Below are 19,349 nucleotides of genomic sequence, written 5' to 3' on the forward strand. Positions count from 1 at the left end.
TTCAAAAGTAACTCACACCCCAATTAAGGTTGGAGACCACTGTTTTAAGACAGAACAAGTTTGTGATCTTATATTGCATGTACTGTCTTTGCTACATGTGGGACACTTAAGATCAGCTTGCTCAAAAAGTTCGATGTTTATATATTAATGAACTGAATAAGTCTGTGCATAATGCATGTACTTACAAGCAGTACAGTGTTATGTGTACACGTGTGACACGTTAGAGAGCGTTATACTATTGTGTTGTTTTGTACATTGATGCTAGTGCGTGTGTTGTGGTTACTGGTGGTCGCAGTGATGTCAGTGCTATGCACTATTGTGTGGGGCTGCGTAGCACTAGCACTATTGTGTGTATTGTGGTTACTCGTGAGCTGCACTGTGTTGCTATGTGATTAGCTCCCCCGGAGACTGTGCTGAGTGCATGTAACGCTGGGACACTGGCCCGACAGGAAGCCTCCATTTACCTTCCACACCAGATGCAAAGTGTGAGCCAGTCCCGGCATACAGGACCGACTGACAGCGCGGTGACCCCGGACTGATAAGCCCAGCAGCGGCGGCAGCCCAGCAGCTTCTTCCCCGAGCAGTGCACTGTCTGCAAAGTAGCTGGAAGTTCCTGCAGGAGAAGGAAAACATCTGCATGTTGTGCCCCGCACTGCCAGCGGCTTCCCTGCTGCTCTGAGAAAGACGGCAGCAGTGTACAGTGACAGCACTGATAGCAGCAGAGAGTGCACAGTGGAAAGTGACAGCCCTGACAGCAGCAGAGAGTGCACAAGGGAAAGAGCAGCAGAGAGTGCGCATAGGAGAAAGTGACAGCACTAACAGCAGCAGAGAGTGCACAGGAGAAAGAGCAGCAGAGAGTGCACATAGGAGAAAGTGACAACACTGACAGCAGCAGAGAGTGCACAGGAGAAAGAGCAGCAGAGAGTGCACATAGGTGAAAGTGACAACACTGACAGCAGAGAGAGGACAGGAGTAGGTGACAGCAATGACTGCAGCAGAGATAAGATATTGGAGAAAGTGACAGCATTGACAGCAGCAGAGAGTAGACGGGAAGGTGACAGCAGCAGAAAGTGCACCGGGGAGAAAGATATAGCACTGACAGCAGTGAATGGACAGGAGTAGGTGACAACCGTGACAGAGATTAGACAGTGGAGAAAGTGACAGCACTGACAGCAAAAGAGAGCAGATGGGGGAAGGCAACAGCACTGACTGGACTAGAGATTAGAAAAGGGAGAAAGTGACATCATATACAGCAGCAGAGAGTGGACAGGAGACGGTGACAGCAGCAGAGAGTGCAGATGTGAAAGAGACAGCACTGATAGCTGCAGAGTGCAGTCAGGGGAGAAGGTGGCAGCACTGGCAGAAGCAGAGATTAGAAAAGGGAGAAAGTGACAGCATTTACAGCAGCAGAGAGTGGACAGGAGAAGTTGACAGCAGCAGAGTGCATAGGAGAGTGACAGCACTGACAGCAGTGAGTTGACACTGGAGTAGGTGACAGTAATGACAGCAGCAGAGAATAGACAGTGGAGAAAGTGACAGTACTGGCAGCAAAAGAGAGCAGATGGGGGAAGGCAACAGCACTGACTGGACTAGAGATTAGAAAAGGGAGAAAGTGACATCATATACAGCAGCAGAGAGTGGACAGGAGACGGTGACAGCAGCAGCAGAGAGTGCAGATGTGAAAGAGACAGCACTGATAGCTGCAGAGTGCAGTCAGGGGAGAAGGTGGCAGCACTGGCAGAAGCAGAGATTAGAAAAGGGAGAAAGTGACAGCATTTACAGCAGCAGAGAGTGGACAGGAGAAGTTGACAGCAGCAGAGTGCATAGGGGTTAAAGAGACAGCACTGACAGCAGACAGGGAAGAAGGTGACAGCACTGACAGGAGCAAAGATTAGAAAAGGAAGAAAGTGACGGCACTTAACAGCAGGAGAGAGCGGATAGGAGAAGGTGACCGCACTGATAATAGTGATCCTGTATCCAGAGCGCACAGACACTTGCAATCTCTGTGGTCAGCGGAGTTGGAATGGAGTGCAGCAACATTAGCACCAGCACAGGAGATATATTCCAGGCAGCCAGGGACTGGTAAGTGTATAAAGTTACCATATAGTGGAATACAGAAATTTACTATACAGCTGGCTATATATTGTCATCTTGCACTTTACTGTTACCTACCTTTTATGTTAGCCAAATACAGGACACTTACTATATAACTAAATGTATTCTGATACTTTTGAAATCTAATATCCGTGTTGCTGTACAGTCCAGCAATGACCCTGTGCACCTGCAGTAGCTGGGGTTCCATCTTGTTATGGGTTATGCACAGTACAGTGTTAGGTGTGTCACATACATACAGACAGTATGTATGATAAATAGCATTTATAATGAAAGTGCCGTTACTCTATGAATTGTTGACATCATTCAGGCAACTGCATTGGAAATGTTCTGCTCATGTGCTCTAATTAGCAGCAATGAAAGCGCTCTGTGCCTCTGTCCCATGATTTTAGATTAAAAAGAATACAATTAGGTGACGGTATGGGGCACAGCCATGTAAAATCACTTCTTAAAATAGCTCAGTGCACGCATTACATGTGAACCATCATGCTGTGACTTTATAGCTAGATAAATTCCTTATTAGCAAGGAGACCCAATATAATAGTGGATATTTAGCTTAATGACTCCGGTGCACGTTTATTCCAGGAGTAAGAAAGGGGACTAATGGGTTTTAAACGTAGATGAGTATGTAGACCCATTTACATCATTACAGTAACAGGGGAAGGTTATTACATTAGCAAGCATTAGAAACTGGACCATACAGTAAGTAGTCTTTATGGCGCATATGAGAAACGGCTGTGGTATATTAGGTAGATTAGACTTAGGTTGACAGTGTCTAGGTTGACCACTATTGGTCAACAGTAAGTAGGTCGACACGGATTCTAGGTCGTAAGGGACTCTAGGTCAACATGAGAAAAGGTCAACATGAGTTTTTTTTAGTTTTTTTGGTGTCGTTTTCTCCGTACAGTGACCGGGAACCCCAATTAGTGCACCGTGTCACCATGTTCCTGGTCACTTTTCTAAGACACAAAAAAAAAAATATTAAAAACTCATGTCGACCTTTTTTCATGTTGACCATATCCATGTCAACATAATGACCGTGTCGACCTCTTTCAGGTGTCGACCTACTCTCTATCGACCAATAATGGTCCACCTAATGACTGTCGACCTAGTTACTGTCGACCCTTTGATCCACACCCTCCCCCAGCTCAGTGCTTACCAGAATAGCAGAGATATGAATTGTGTCATCAGGCGCCTTCACTGGGCTATTACTGGTGTGGATGTGGCTTGGGAACACAGGTGATATTATGGCCCTCACTCACTCAGGGGCAGATGTATTAAGCCTGGAGACAGCATAAGGAAGTGATAAACCAGTGATATGTGCAAGGTGATAAACGCACCAGCCAATCAGCTTCTAACTGTTAATTTACACATTGGAACTGATTGGCTGGTGCGTTATCACCTTGCACGTATCACTGGTTTATCACTTCCTTATGCCTACTCCAGGTTAATACATCTGCCCCTCAATAACAAGTAAGTGCTCACTTATCTATCAGGTACTGGAAGTTTCCTCCTAAATCAAGAGTCTCCTGAACATGCCAAGGTAAATGTAATTGTAACCAGAGACTGAAATGGAGAAAATGGTTCTAGCCTGAGAAAGACTGATGCACAGGTAAGTGTTGGAGAGTGAACCTACCAGTGCTGTAACTACACATTTTAGCGCTGTTTGCAAGAAACAGCATCAGCGCCCCCCCACCCTATATAGAAAACAGGGTCAGTGTGTGCCTTAGGCGCACATAAAAAATATAGGGGCCTGCCTTTATTGGGAAGGTGCATGGCCACAAAATAATACCAATTCATATTACACTGTACAGAAGCCTCCATTATTCAAATTACGCTGCACAGTAGCACCACTTACACACATTCAGGTAGAGCCCCTGTCACACATTACGCCACGTAGAGACCCTGTCACGCATTACATCAGGTAGAGTTTCATTTTATACATTACTGCAGGTAGAGTCCACTTTTACACTTCACGGCAGGCAGAGTCCTCTTTTACACATTCCTGCTGCAGAGTCCCCCATTTTACACATTAGGCAGAGTCCCCCTTTGGCACATTATGGCAGCAGAGTCCTCTTTTTACACATTAAGCAGAGTCCCCCTTTAACTCATTATGGCAGCAGAGCGCCCTTTTTTACGCATTAGGCAGATAGAGTCTCCCTTTTACAATGAGCGATAAGAGAGTGTGAGAGAGAGAGTGAGAGGGGGGGGTAAGGACAGAGGGACAGAGAGAGTGGGGGTGAGGACAAAAGAGAGAGAGAGAGGACAGAAAGAGAGAGAGAGTCAGTCAGGGCATATATACATACGCACTTACCCTGGCCGGGGAGGGGGTGGGGGGGCACACTCTCCCTGCAGTGCTGAAGCTGGCTCTGAGCTGTGCTGTTGCTGGGTCCAGGATCCCGCACTGCATTGGTGGAGGCCGGTAGGACTGCTCCTCAGTACCAGGGGCTCAGGCTGAACACCTGGCAGTGCTTGTGGGCGGGTGGGCGCCATTGCTGGGGCTGCTGCTGTTCCTCGATCTTCTCCGCTCCTCGGTCACCACACGCCGCCGATAGGGCTGCTGCTGCTCCTTGATCTTCCCTGCTCCTCGGTCTTCTGCGTCCACTCTCAGAATGCTGTGCGCGATGGTGTGGCGCCTTCACCGGCATTCTGGGAAGGTGAGGAGAAAGAGAAGATAACAGAGAGAGGCGGTGGAAGTGTTGAGTGGGAGGCGGGGCTGCTCAGGCAGGCAAGAGGACAGCCAGACCGGCTATGCATATACTTAGCCACATTTCATGTTCACCGCTTCGGAACTGTCCTGTCTCTTACTATATTCAGTGCCGTGGTTTCCGGATGACTCCTGGCTGACCCCGCAGTGCAGCGGGGGACTTTCCATCACCAGCAAGATGCGCTCCCTCTACAAGTGCGCTCTGTGCAAGGCACACTCTGCACACACCTAGTTACGGCCCTGGAACATACTGTACACTACACTGACCGTTAACAAAGGTTTCCATGAAAATATCTAATATATGCAGTTCTATTCCTATAAGAAAACTCACTCCTGGCACTAAGGGGTAAATTTACTAAGATGGGAGTTCTATTGAAGATGGGATGTTGCCCATAGCAACCAATCAGATTCCAGGTATTATGTTCTAGAAGGTGCTAGATAAATGAGAAGTAGAATCTGATTGGTTGCTATGGGCAACATTCCATCTTAAACAGAACTCCCATTTTAATATATTTACCCCTAATAGTCCTTTCAACAGGACTTAACACTGGAGAAATGTAACTGAATACACTGTATTTATTAATGAACAGCCTCTTATATAGCGCAGAATATTCCGCTGCGCTTGACAATTGGAAAAAAACAGTTATAAGACAAACCGGGTAATAACAGACAGACATAGAGGTAGGAAGGCCCTGCTCGCAAGCTTACAATCTCATCTCCTCATTACTGTGACTTCATAACATTGATGGATGTGGCCAAACAATGGCAATCTTTTCAGCACTATCAATATGTTTCAGAAAACACTGTGGGGCTGGCGCAGTGTTGAACATAAGTCGGTTCTGTAGTCTTATCTTGCGTGTTCTCTCACTGTGCATGAAACAGGTGACATGGGTACATAAGTACAGGTGATGCCGTGTCATACGCATCTCATCACATCTGCATTTGTGGCTGGAGTGACTTAAATGAGTGGTAATGGTTTGCGAGAACATACGCAAAAGTTGGTGAGTGTGTGTCGATGGAATTGCAGACTGTTACAAATCTTTTGCACTAGCGATAGAACTAGTGTAGGTGCACATGGCTGACAATAACTGCGATGAAACCAGGAATACTTATTGGATGGTTGAAACAATAGAGATGCACAAAGCTGCATATGGGCAAACATAGTAACCACAGGTAACAAAATATGCATCACACCCAGTACCTAATTAATCATTAAGTTGCAGGCTAAGGCTCCTAACTAGGGGTGTGGAAGTGGTGCTGTCGTCGAGTGCCCTGCATTTGGCTTGTAGGGTTCCCAGAATGGCAGAGCCGTCTGGGTGTGTGCAGTGGACACACCTGGCACACACCCTGTAGCCTGTAGAATAACCTGGAGCGTCCTAAGGTGGTCCACTTCATAATACCGGCGGATCTACCCTCTTTGTGTGATGTGAATGGTTTGTGGGGCAAGGTGGCACAGGGTGGCATAGGGCCTTATTCAGATCTGATCGCTGGGCTGCTAAAACTGTTGTCCTGTGATCAGATAGTCGCCACCCAAGGGAAGTGTATGTTTGCCGTGCAAGTGTGCGATGGCATGTGTACGCCGAGCAGCTAAAAATCCCTCAGTCAGCGGACAGCTGAAAATCCATTCGCACCTCACTCACTAGTAACTGGATTTTACCACAGTGTGCAGTCTGTGCGCAGCCCAGGACTTACTCCTACAATGCGATCAGAATGGGCTGATCGGGGCCGGAGCTGACGTCACACACCCTCCCTGAAAATGCTTGGGAATGCCTGCGTTTTCCCTGACACTCCCAGAAACGGTCAGTTACCACCCACAAAGAAGCTTCCTCCTGTCAGTCAGCATGCGAATGGCTGTGCGATTACAGTTTTCATACCAGCCTGTCGCTGACCGGTGATGCCTGTTGTTTGCCGACACACGTGCTCATTGCAGTGCATACCCATACACAGTTAATCGCCCGCTGCGCGAAAATGCACAGCAGCGATCAGGTCTGAATCACCCCCATAGAGCACCAGGACTTGAGGGTCACCACACAGTCGGCAGCTGGGGGGAAAATGAAGACATAGGGGGTAATTCCAAGTTGATCGCAGCAGGATTTTTGATAGCAATTGGGCAAAACCATGTGCACTGCAGGGGAGGCAGATATAACATGTGCAGAGAGAGTTAGATTTGGGTCAGTTATTTTATTTCTGTGCAGGGTAAATACTGGCTGCTTTATTTTTACACTGCAAATTAGATTGCAGATTGAACTCACCACACCCAAATCTAACTCTCTCTGCACATGTTAAATCTGCCTCTCCTGCAGTGCACATGGTTTTGCCCAAACAAAAATCCTGCTGCGATCAACTTGGAATTACCCCCATAATGCATTCCATGTTGGAGGCAGCCACACAGTTTAATTAAGGAATCTTGTTAATTATCCAGCTGTTCCGAGGCAATATTGAGGGAAGTTCTTAAAGTGACTACCAGACGGCTATGCCAAAGTAACCAATTAATTTACTGAGTAAGGGGCCTAGTTATCACCATCCATATCGAAAGATGCTGATGTGGTGTTATAAAATCGCCCGAATCTGCACTGATATAATTGATTACATCGCACGGATGTATCAATTATCGCATGCAGGGAAAGAGCTTGCGAGCAAGCTCTGTCCCTGCGATGACAATCCGCAGCATCATCAGGGTATTTTGGGGGAAAAATATCCCGATGTCCTGCCGTGCATGCGCCGATATCGCCACTATCGCCGCTGCCGGGTCGACCCCCCGTCGCGACTACCCCCCGCATGCCGTGGACCACCTCCATGGTAAATATACTTACCAGTCCAGGGAGCCAGTCATCGCTGCTTCTGCTGGGCTGCCGGGTGCTGGATCCTGTGCGCTTCTGTGACCCCCGGTGCTGTAAAGTGAGCATCACTTTGGAGCATCACTTTACTGCACCCAGTGGTTACAGCGCAGCATATGGAGGGCCCGGCGCCCGGCAGTCCGCAAAGAAGCACCGACCCCCTGGCTCCTAGGACTGGTAAGTATGTTTTTTATTTTTTTACTTCTTTTTTTGTTTGTTCTAAACAGTGATCAGCTTGTGTGTTCATGGAACAGCTTTCTCTGCCAGAGGGTAGAGAGAGCTGGGCAAAGGCTGCATATCGCAGTACTGCCCTGTGATCTCAACAACCTGAGCTGGCGAAATGATCACAGGACACACGGCGTGTTTTTTTACATTTTGTTTTAGTAATTCGGCCATATCGCATTTCCCATTATAAGTATGAGAAATGCGATGTGGGTTACTAAAAAGATTACAATTAAAGGGTTTGGAGCAGTTTTTCATGAAAACTACATTGGAGTGATACTAAAATAATGTGAAAAGGGTAGGAAATCAGCCCTTTTCACATTATTTTAGTAAAAATAATGTTAGTAAATAGGCCTCTAAATCTTTATGTACTGTCTGTGGTGCTACAGCACTACCTCACAGTCTTCATAGCATTCCTCAGAAGCCAAAGTCTCCCTTAAGCTGGGTACACATTAGACGACCTGTGTACCCAGACGACAGCAGACGTGACGGAACAATATATCGTGCGTTCCATACACACTGCATGATCTGGTTAACGGCTGCATGATATATCGTTCCCACACTACATCCGAAAGCATGTGGTTGTCAGCCACATCTTCAGATTGAGCATCATGTAGGGCCAACCTGAAGATGCGACGGACAGTGCAGCGGGAGCGTGCATAGGGGGTTATTCAGAGTTAGCAAACCAAAAAAGGTAGCAATTAGGCAAAACCATGTGCACTGCAGGTGGGGCAGATGTAACATGTGCAGAGAGAGTTAGATTTGGGTGTGGTGTGTTCACACTGAAATCTAAATTGCAGTGTAAAAATAAAGCAGCCAGTATTTACCCTGCACAGAAACAATATAACCCACCCAAATCTAACTCTCTCTGCAAAAGTATTATCTGCCACACCTGCAGTGCAACATGGTTTTGCCCAGTTGCTTGCTTTTTTGGTTTGCTAACAACTCTGAATGACCCCCATAGTGCGTACACCCTGGACGATTTGAACGATTTGTCATTCCAATCCATCGGTATCAGGAAAATCGTTAAAAATATCATCTAGTGTGCACCCAGATTTCCACTCCACATACAGTACATTATTAGGTTATTACATGACAATATCAAACATATCAGTTGTATAGCCTTCATTACCTGCACATGTGCAGTATGAATGGTGATTACCTGAGTATGCATACACACTGCGCTCTGTGTTTAGCAGCATTACAGGGGGCGCCACAGGAGTATTAGCCTAGGGCAGGCATGTCCAAACTGCGGCCCTCCAGCTGTCGTGAAACTACATATCCCAGCATGCCCTGATGCAGTTTTGCTGTCAGAGAATGCTAAAGCTGTGTCAGGGCATGCTGGGATGTGTAGTTTCTCAACATCTGGTGGGCCACAGTTTGGACATGCCAGGCCTAGGGCATCTGGAAGCCTTAATGTGGCGCTGATCAGACCCCTGTATCTATTTATCCAAGGGAAAGTTACCAGCATTGCTGGGGGTAGGAGGGAATTACTCAGGAACTGCTGAGGTCCCAGACATGAGATCCACACGTTCAGGAACTTGGGGAAGGTTTCTAATCCATAAAATGGAAAAGTAAAACAGGAATTGTATTTCATACAGTATGTGTATTTTCCCTATCAGTGACCATTTGTATTATTTGCATTCATTCAATTCCGTTGTGTTCCAAGTGCAGTCTCATACACTCCACTTGTACCTGTCACCCCAATCACAAGATGTCATTCGATGACAAGCTAATGTGTTGTACCATTTCTACACAGTGACTTCAAGAAATGCCAGCAGATCATTGAAGAGGAAGGACCTTCAGTATTGGGAACTTATGATGAAAAGGGACACACACCCGTGCATTGGGCGGCTCTTACAGGATCTGTACAACTTATGGGGCTTTTTGTGGATTGTAAAGGACCAGTGGATCTACCAAGCCAGGCTGAGTCTGGGCAGCGGCCCATCCATTGGGCTTCAGTTAATGGTTGCATTGCTGTGGTAGACATCCTTGTGAAAGCAGGAGTTTCATTAGATGTAGAAGATCAGAAAGGCTGTACACCATTGATCACTGCTGCCCAATACGGACAAACAGCCCTTTGTTGTTACCTCATTGGGAAAGGTGCCAAAATACATATGTGTGACTTTGAAGGAGACACGGCATTGCACTGGGCAGCTTTCAAGGGTAAGAATATGGCACCGTATTATCTTCATATATACTGTACATTAATTTACAATAAGAATATTTAATTTATGCAGATAATGATATAGGGCCCTATTCAGCATCAGTTGCTGTTTTGCTAAATTAGCAAAACTGCAACTACTATGACTCTTATGCTGGGGGCCGCCCAGCATGCTAATGGCAGCCAACGATGTGATTGCAATACAATTGTGATCGCATTGCTTATTTAGGGTAGCCCACTGCCTGCGCAGCCTGGCTGCAAAGGCAGTTGGGCCGACACAGTTTTCCCCATCGCAGCGGCCGTGTGTGACGTCACACAGCCACCCCAAAAATGGCCCTGGTCCGCCCCCCTTTTTGACCCCCCGCAACGCTGCTTCGCCACCCCGCGAATGCCTTTGCCTGTCAATCAGGCAGAGGCGTTCGCATCAATGCGATGTGATCATATTGTCCGGCCCGTGCACACGCAGAACGGGTCCTGCACATGCGCACTGGCCCAGGAGACAGGAGAATGCGGTCGTGACATGAATAAGGCCCATTCTGCTTTATTGTGCCTTGGAAAAGGTAGGTAAGCAGCTGTCTCAATTTATTTTATTTGTATATGCAGAGAAGGAAATTTGGAAGCAATAATGACCTATTCATATGCAAAAATTCCCCTTCACCCAGCATTGTTGTTATCTGCATAGCAGTGCAGTGCAGATAGCGTGCGACATGTCCCTCTACTTCTCCACCACCTGCGAGACACTGGGGTTCGAAAGGTATAGGCTCACTGGATGCTGTAAACAGGTCCCAGGACGGATGACACGGGTTACCTGTTTACACTGCTCCTTAATCCAAGTCCTAATTATGTCCAACCCGGGTTGAATTCCTGGTAACTGGACCCGGGTATTTTTTGGGGGAACCTTTTCCACTGAACAAAAACCTGGGTTGATGCAGGTTCATGTGCAATCTGCCTTTTCAAGGCAGTGGAAAATGGATATTAATGTGCATTTTTCATACGTCCTAGAGGATGCTGGGGACTCCAAAAGGACCATGGGGTATAGACGGGATCCGCAGGAGACATGGGCACACTATAAGACTTTGAATGGGTGTGAACTGGCTCCTCCATCTATGCCCCTCCTCCAGACCTCAGTTAGACTCTGTGCCCAGAGAGACTGGACACACACTAGGGTAGCTCTCCTGAGTTTCTCGGAAAATACTTTATGTTAGGTTTATTATTTTCAGGGAGACCTGTTGGCTACAGGCTCCCTGCATCGTGGGAGTGAGGGGAGAGAAGTCAGACCTACTTCTTCTGAGTTCAAGGGCTCTGCTTCTTAGGCTACTGGACACCATTAGCTCCAGAGGGTCTGATCACTTGGTGCGCCTAGCTGCTCGTTCCCGGAGCAGCACCGTCACCCCCCTCACAGAGCCAGAAGAAAGAAGCCGGGTGAGTAAAGGAAGAACAGAAGACTTCAGTGACGGCAGAAGACTTCAGAGTCTCTGAGGTACCGCGCAGTGGTCGCGCTGCGCGCCATCGCTCCCACACACAAGCGGCACTACAAGGGTGCAGGGCGCAGGGGGGGCGCCCTGGGCAACAATATACCTGTTATATATAGCCTGGCAAAGAGGTATACAGTGCATAGGCACTGTATACTGACCCCCGCCAGTATAAAAATGTGAAAATCTAACGGGACTGAAGCGCGCTGAGAAGGGGGCGTGGCTTAGCCCTCACAACTATATACAGCGCCATTTTTGTCTTTTCCCTGTTTTGTTCTATAACTGTTTTTCTAATTGTAAAGCGCAACGGAATATGCTGCTCTGTATAAGAAACTGCTAATAAATAATAAATAATTAAATTTTCTCCTCACAGAGACGCTGGCCCCACCGAAACCCGAAACACTGTTGAACAGTGTAAAACGGGGGGGGGGGGGGGCGGCACAGTTGTTTAGTGCAATATAGGTTCAAAAATGAAGCTATCTATATATATATATATATATATATATATATAAAATGAGCTTGTGGTATATGAGTTGGTAAAAAGTTTCTGTGTTTTTCCTGTCAGATACTGGAGTCTACCCATTATAGCAATGTCGGTGGGTGTTTAGTACACGTGTGTCGACATGTGTGAGTGCTATGCCACAAACAGCTATGGGAATCCCTCTGTCGGCATTGCCGACTCCTGATGGTACTTGATTCATGAGATTAAGTGTCAGCATGTGAGTAGTTGTAAGCTTTCCCAAAGAAAACACTGTATGGGAGACACAGACGTATGTGGGTGACCCTGACGGCACCAACTATTATGACTGGGTGTAAATTAACATGATAATGTAAAAAACCTATACCTGTATATATATATATATATATATGTATGGTTCGGTTGCATTGAGCTGTAGCTCGAGCACGGACGTGGTAGTATTTGTGGGGGCGTGATATTAACATTATGTATATATTTCCCTCAGACCCCTCGAAGTCGCAAAAATGTTATTTTGCCCAGTTACTACTCCCTGTTGTCGACACGAATACTATGTCTTATGTCGACCATAATGTTTCCTGATTAGATCCACAACATTGGCATTCAGTACATGTTCATACACATTCATTAATGTCACTAGGGACCCTGCTGTTCCTGACAAAATATATATATATATATATATATATATATGAGATGTACATATAGATATATGTGTGTGTATATGTGTATTAAAATGTGTATATTTATATTACAATTTATAATGAATGTTGAAGTAAAGTTATTCCTTCTCATGTGCTAGTCGCTCTGTTGATAAAGCTCTAGGTCAGCCGTGACAAGATGGTCTCAAATCCTCACGAGGAGTCCGAGTGTTTATTCTTTTCCCGCCGTGGATAGAATAAAGTGAAAGTCAATCCCTGGTCTGCACGGGGCCCTGTCACAAAGGATCGTATACAGGAAGCTAAGTGATATTTTAATTATATGCTTTGATGATATTTGCATTACATACGCATGGGGGAGTGCTTGTATTCAGAAATGGTCGGTTACCTTGTCATCCGATATAATTACCCTGGGGAGAGATGAGATATTCCTTAAGTTGAGTCTTATCTAGAACATTGCAGCTTGCTGCCATGCGACTACATTGCTGCTGCCATGCGACATTGGTTCGCGGGCCAATTCCATGGCCGTCTCGACTAGGAGGGCGTTGTGGATTCACCAATGGAATGCTGAGGCTGACTCCGAGAATTACTGGAGTATCTTCCCTATGAAGGTGTAACCTGGTTTGGGGATGGCTTTGTTAAGTTGATCTCGGCAGATACCACTGGTTAGTCTACCTTCTTGAGCTATGTTCCCTCACAACGGTTGGTGACGCATTTTTTGTAGGATGCAGTCTGTTTGACCGGTTGGATACCGTTTTTTTTTCCCCCTTCTTTGCAGGTAGAGGAAGGTGAAAAGGTAAGAGGTCTGCAGCCTTTTTAAGTTTGCAGAAGCAGATATCGTCCCCTGTTTCTACCACATCCACCGCATGTCGCTGGGTCTATCTTGATGGAACCCACACCGGTGTGAACTCGTCTAATACTCTTCAGTCAGTCCTGGAATGGACTTGGACCAGTGAGTTAAGAATAGAGTCCAAAGGGGGGCATACTGGAGTTTCCAGATGATTCCCCTCATCGATTCTCCTCTGGACGGGGAGGAAGTATGCGACGCCATACAAGAGTTGGGTCAGGATCAGGACATTGTCCTGCTGTCCCTGTCACAAAAAAATAAAAAGCTGTTATTCAAGCTTTTTCGTGCTTCTGAGCCCAGACAGCTCGGTCAGAACAATCCCAAAACGATTTCTACTTAAGAAGTTGAACTACAAGATGGAATCTCTCAGGGCAGGGATCTCCAACCTGTAAAAGAAGAAAGAGGATTTAAATGCGGTTTCATCCGCATTAAGCTTACCTGGGTTTGCTATTCAGGATTGTCATTGCCATTTCACCGGAGTTATGGCAATATGATGGTTTTCCTTCAATTGTAAGAGCCATTTTTATTCTGTACTGGGATGCTCTCCTTACTATGGTGAGGTCAAGAAACAATTGGTACAAATTGTTGTTTCTCTCTGACAGTTCTTCAACACAGAGAATCGCTGTTGATCCCAACGACGCAGATGTCGGAGTTGGGAATAAGATTAGATACTGAACTGTTGAAAGTTTGTTTTTTCTGTGGAAAGAGATCTGAGGATCCAGAGTCAGATCAGATTTGCAACAGTGTAAACCCATCAATACGTTCCGTTGATGAAGAAGATGGTTGCAGCCTACGAGGCCATTCGGTGAGCAGGTCAAATGCCAGAGTGGTTTTTGCGGGACCAGTTGGACATGTGGTCCGGGTCTCACCTGCACATGCACCGGAAAATAATCCTATTTTCCAGGACCAGGATATCTCTCCTGTGGTGGCTTCACAGTTCTCACCTCCTAGAGGGACGAAGGTTCAGGATCCAAGATTAGATCCTGGTGTCCATGGATACAAGTCTCCGAGGCTGGTGAGCAGTCTTTCCAGGGGAAGATTTTCCAGGGGAAAAGGTCAAGCCGGGAAGCTTGTCTGCAATAAGCATTCTTGAATTAAGAGCTATTTACAACGGAACATCTTCTTCGCGATCTGCCCGTCTTAATTCTGTCGGACGACTTAACAGCAGTGGCGTAAGTAAGCCGCTAGGGCGGAATGAGGAGCAAAGCGGCAATGGCAGAAGCTGCAAAAGTTTTCCGCTGGGCGGAAAGGCATGTAAATGCTCTATTAGAGGTCTTCGTTCCGGGTGTAGACAACGGAGAAATAGACTTCCTCAGCAGACACGATCTCCATCCAGGAGAATGGGGTCTTCATCGAGAAGTTTTCACAGAAGTGGCATGTCTTTGGGGAATTCCTCAATTAGACATGAGGGCGGCTTGCCTCAACAAGAAACTTCAGGGATATTGTTCCAGGTCAAGGGACACTCAAGCAATAGCAGTGGACGCCCTCGTGACACCATGGGTGTTTCAGTCGGTCTATGTGTTCCCTCCACTTTCACTCTTTCCGAAGGTGATAAACATAAGAAAAACAAAGGTTGAGGCGATCCTCATTGTTCCAGACTGGCCAAGGAGGGCTTGGTATCCAGATCTTCAAGACTTACTCATAGAAGATCCCTGGCCTCTTCCTCTACGAGAGGACCTGTTACAGCAAGGACTGGGCGTGTATCAAGACTTACCGCGGCTACGTTTGACGGCATGGCGGTTGAACGCCATATCCTAGCCCGAAAGGGTATTTCCGGTGAAGTCATTCCCACATTGCTTCAGGCTAGGAAAGGAGTAACAGCGAAGCTTTACCACTGTATTTGGAGGAAGTATGTGTCTTGGTGGGAATCCAAGAAGGCTCCTACGGAAGAATTTCAGCTGGTTCGTTTTCTCCATTTTTTGCAAGCAGGTGTGGATGCGGGCCTAAAGTTAGGCTCCATTAAAGTGCAGATTTCGGCCTTATCAATTTTCTTTCAAAAAGAATTGGCCACCCTTCCAGAAGTTCAGTCTTTCGTGAAAGGAGTGCTGCACATCCAACCTCCGTTTGTGCCCCCAGTGGCACCATGGGACCTTAACGTGGTGTTGCAGTTTCTTATGTCACACTGGTTGGAACCTTTACGAAAGGTTGAGTTAAAATTTCTCACTTGGAAAGTGGTCATGCTATTGGCCTTGGCGTCCGCAAGGCGGGTGTCGGAATTAGCGGCTTTGTCTCACAAGAGCCCCTATTTGATCTTCCATGTGGATAGAGCGGAGTTGAGAACTCGGCAACAATTTCTGCCAAAAGTGGTTTCTGCGTTTCACAGGAACCAACCTATTGTGGTGCCTGTGGCTACTGAAGCGTTGGCTGATTCAAAGTCTCTCGATGTAGTCAGAGCTTTGAATATTTATGTCGCCAGAACGGCTCAGATTGGGGAAACAGATGCTCTGTTTATCCTGTATGCTCCCAACAAAAATTGGGGCTCCTGCTTCTAAGCAGACTGTTGCACGCTGGATCTGTGATACGATTCGGAGTGCTCATTCTACGGCTGGATTGCCGTTACTGAAGTCGGTGAAGGCCCATTCTACCAGGAAGGTGGGCTCTTCTTGGGCAGATGCCCAAGGAGTCTCGGCGGTTCAACTTTGCCGAGCAGTTACTTGGTCGGGTTCAAACACTTTTGCTAAGTTCTACAAGTTTGATACCCTGGCTGATGAGGACCTCATGTTTGCTCAATCGGTGCTGCAGAGTTGTCCGCACTCCCCCGCCCGGTCTGGAGCTTTGGTATAAACCCCATGGTCCTTTTGGAGTCCCCAGCATCCTCTAGGACGTATGAGAAAATAGGATTTTAATACCTACTGGTAAACACTTTTCTCTTAGTCCGTAGAGGATGCTGGGCGCACGTCCCAGTGCATACTGTATCTGCAGCTATTGGTTGTGGTTACACTAATGTGGTGTTTCTTTTCAGTCAAGTCTATTGCTGCTGTTATTCATACCATGGCATGCGGTATGTGATTGTTGGTCGTGTTTACACACAGGTTGTGTTACATTTTCGGTCAGCATATTGCTGTATATTTTTCGTGCCGTCGGCTGGTGTTCTATTGAATGCCATGCGGCATGTTCGAGGTGTAAGCTGGTATGACACTCACCGTGTTTAAACAATAAATAATTTCCTCTAAATGTCCGTCTCCCTGGGCACAGTTCTTTAACTGGAGTCTGGAGGAGGGGCATAGAGGGAGGAGCCAGTTCACACCCATTCAAAGTCTTATAGTGTGCCCATGTCTCCTGCGGATCCCGTCTATACCCCATGGTCCTTTTGGAGTCCCCAGCATCCTCTACGGACTAAGAGAAAAGGCTCCGGCTGGACCCCTCCTCTCTAGCCAGCAGCACTGTATAGACCAGGCCTGGCCAACCTGTGTCTCTCCAGCTGTTGTGAAACTACAAGTCCCAGCATGCCTGTCTACACTTTTGCTATTAGGAAATGCTAAAACTGTGACAGAGCATGCTGGGATGTGTAGTTTTACAACAGCTGGAGAGCCACAGGTTGGCCAGGCCTGGTATAGACTCTGGGCACTAGGGTCCCCAGTGGACCCTAGCGCTGTCCCAGAGTCTACAGCGTATGCGCAGATCTCCAGGAAAATGGTGCGGCAGCCATTTTCCCAGTGATTTACCTACTTCGCATGCACGAAACGCCGGGAAAATGGCACGGCGCCATTTTCCCAGTGATTTTCGCCAGCGCTGCTGCTACGCCGCGGGACTCCAGAGAGTATTTCTATTAATGGCTGCAGGGAGGCCCACACCGCACACACTGCACCCATATATTATACTTACTCCTCCTGAGTCCCGCGGCGGCGACCCTGCACTGAGGACAGAAATCACTCTGAAAATGCCCTACACGGCTATATCCAAGTGATTTGCAAATGCGCACTGGAGATGTCCCTGGGAACAAGTCAATCATTCAATACAGAGACCTCAATATATTACAAAAAACATACATACTGGGGACTGACATATAATACAAAGAGCATCTCTATGACTGCCTTTGAATACAGAGATCATCCTAATGATCACAATACAATTCAGAGAGCATCCTAGTGACTGACATACAATAGAGTATTACTTGCGACCTACCTGTATATACATTATCAGTCGCTCACCACTAATGAATCCCTACCCAAAATAATTTACGTCTCTTGCATCACCATAACAACCCCTTTCAATATAATTAACCCCAATATAATGAACCCCTTTATTCTCATCCCCATTATTAATTAACATCCATTTGAGCAATTTCATTCATTATTATTATTATTATTATTATTATTATTATTATTATTATTATTATCCTTTATTTATATGGCGCCACAAGGGTTCCGCAGCGCCCAATTACAGAGTACATAAACAAATAATCAAACAGGAAAACAGCAACTTACAGTTGATGACAGTATAGGACAAGTACAGGGTAAATAAACATAGTTACATCAGCAGATGACACTGGAATAAGTATCAGGTGGCAGAAGACTGCTGGATTTGGTGCAGTTGAAGATTATTAAAGTAAGGAAGGATAAGCACATGAGGGAAGAGGGCCCTGCTCGTGAGAGCTTACATTCTAAAGGGGAGGGGTAGACAGACAGGGGTAACACAGATGGGGTACATAGAGAGCGTAGAACAGAGGGTTAGGATGAGATTTGGCTGGGTTTGGTGAAGAAGTGGGTCTTGAGAGCCCGTTTGAAGTTTTGTAGAGAGGTGGAGAGTCTGAGGGGGAGAGGTAGGGAATTCCAGAAAAGTGGTGCAGCACGTGAAAAATCTTGGAGGTAGGAGTGGGAGGAAGTAATCCGTAAGCAGGAGAGTCGGCATGCAATAGCAGAGCGAAGAGGACGGGTGGGAGTGTAAAGGGAGATAAGGTCAGAGATGTAGATGGGAGAGGAGTGGGTGAGGGCTTTGTAAGCGAGTGTGAGAAGCTTGAAATGGATTCTGAAAGGGAAGGGGAGCCAGTAAAGGTCTAGTAAGAGAGGAGAGGTGGACGTAGTGCGTTTGGTGAGGAAGATGAGCCGGGCAGCAGCATTGAGGATAGATTGGAGTGGAGAGAGGTATTTGTCAGGAATGCCAGTCAGGAGGAGATTACAGTAGTCCAGTCTGGAGATGACCGGTGAGTGGATAAGAGTCTAAGTAGCATCCTGGGTCAGAAAGGGTCTGATCCTGGAAATATTTTTTAGATGAAAACGGCAGGTTTGTGAGAGGTGCTGAATGTGTGGTTTGAAGGAGAGGGAGGAGTCAGGGATTACTCCAAGACAGCGCACTTGGGGGCTAGAGGAGATAGTAGTGCCATCAATAGATAATGAGATTGTAGGAGGTGAGGTTATGCGGGAGGGAGGGAAGATGATCAGCTCGGTCTTAGACATGTTAAATTTAAGAAAGCGCTGGGACATATAACATTAATCTGAATTACCTTTATAAGAAAACCCACTTATAACTATCCCTCTTTTTGTATTATTAATACAGTACTGTAGCTTCCTTCAACTATACCAATTTCTCCCTCTAGCCCTACTCACTTCAGGTCCCATTTATGACCGAGTGATAAGGGTTTTATCACTCATTATCTATGTTAAATGCAGATGTTGCTATCTACAGCGGGTACATACGGAGCAATGGTTACTTAATATCTAAGCAATCTGACTAGATTGCTTAGAAATTAAGATCACATCGCTCCGGGTGTAGGGGTGCCGGTAACAGTGATGCGCGGTCCAACGCGTTGCTATCACCGGTGCTAGATTGGCCTGCATGCAGGCACAATCTAGCAGGTCGCTCATTTCACCGCTGGGTGAAATGAGTAGCCCCCCGTGTCCGTCTACCCCCTCGCTCA

General features: G+C 46.6%; 1 protein-coding gene and 2 long non-coding RNA genes across 4 annotated transcripts in view; 1 reads left to right on the forward strand and 2 right to left on the reverse strand.

The window, feature by feature from the left end:
- LOC134917700 (uncharacterized) overlaps positions 1-547 on the reverse strand; it is a 55,328-nt gene extending 54,781 nt beyond the window's left edge. The window contains exon 1 of the long non-coding RNA XR_010177429.1: positions 465-547. This is a non-coding gene — a long non-coding RNA (uncharacterized LOC134917700). The remainder of the gene's footprint in view (positions 1-464) is intronic.
- A 754-nt stretch (positions 548-1,301) lies between these two features.
- Positions 1,302-19,349, forward strand: part of LOC134917617 (uncharacterized) — a 109,482-nt gene continuing 91,434 nt past the window's right edge. For both annotated transcript variants that reach the window (XM_063920305.1, XM_063920306.1), the window contains exons 1-2: positions 1,302-2,082; positions 9,638-10,044. In XM_063920305.1, the coding sequence (XP_063776375.1) occupies positions 2,024-2,082; positions 9,638-10,044 (466 nt within the window). In that variant the 5' untranslated portion in view covers positions 1,302-2,023. The remainder of the gene's footprint in view (positions 2,083-9,637; positions 10,045-19,349) is intronic.
- LOC134917711 (uncharacterized) overlaps positions 4,432-19,349 on the reverse strand; it is a 144,599-nt gene continuing 129,681 nt past the window's right edge. The window contains exon 4 of the long non-coding RNA XR_010177432.1: positions 4,432-4,761. This is a non-coding gene — a long non-coding RNA (uncharacterized LOC134917711). The remainder of the gene's footprint in view (positions 4,762-19,349) is intronic.

The sequence above is a fragment of the Pseudophryne corroboree genome, chromosome 1 (assembly GCF_028390025.1).
Source record: "Pseudophryne corroboree isolate aPseCor3 chromosome 1, aPseCor3.hap2, whole genome shotgun sequence".
Taxonomy (NCBI): Eukaryota; Metazoa; Chordata; class Amphibia; order Anura; family Myobatrachidae; genus Pseudophryne; species Pseudophryne corroboree.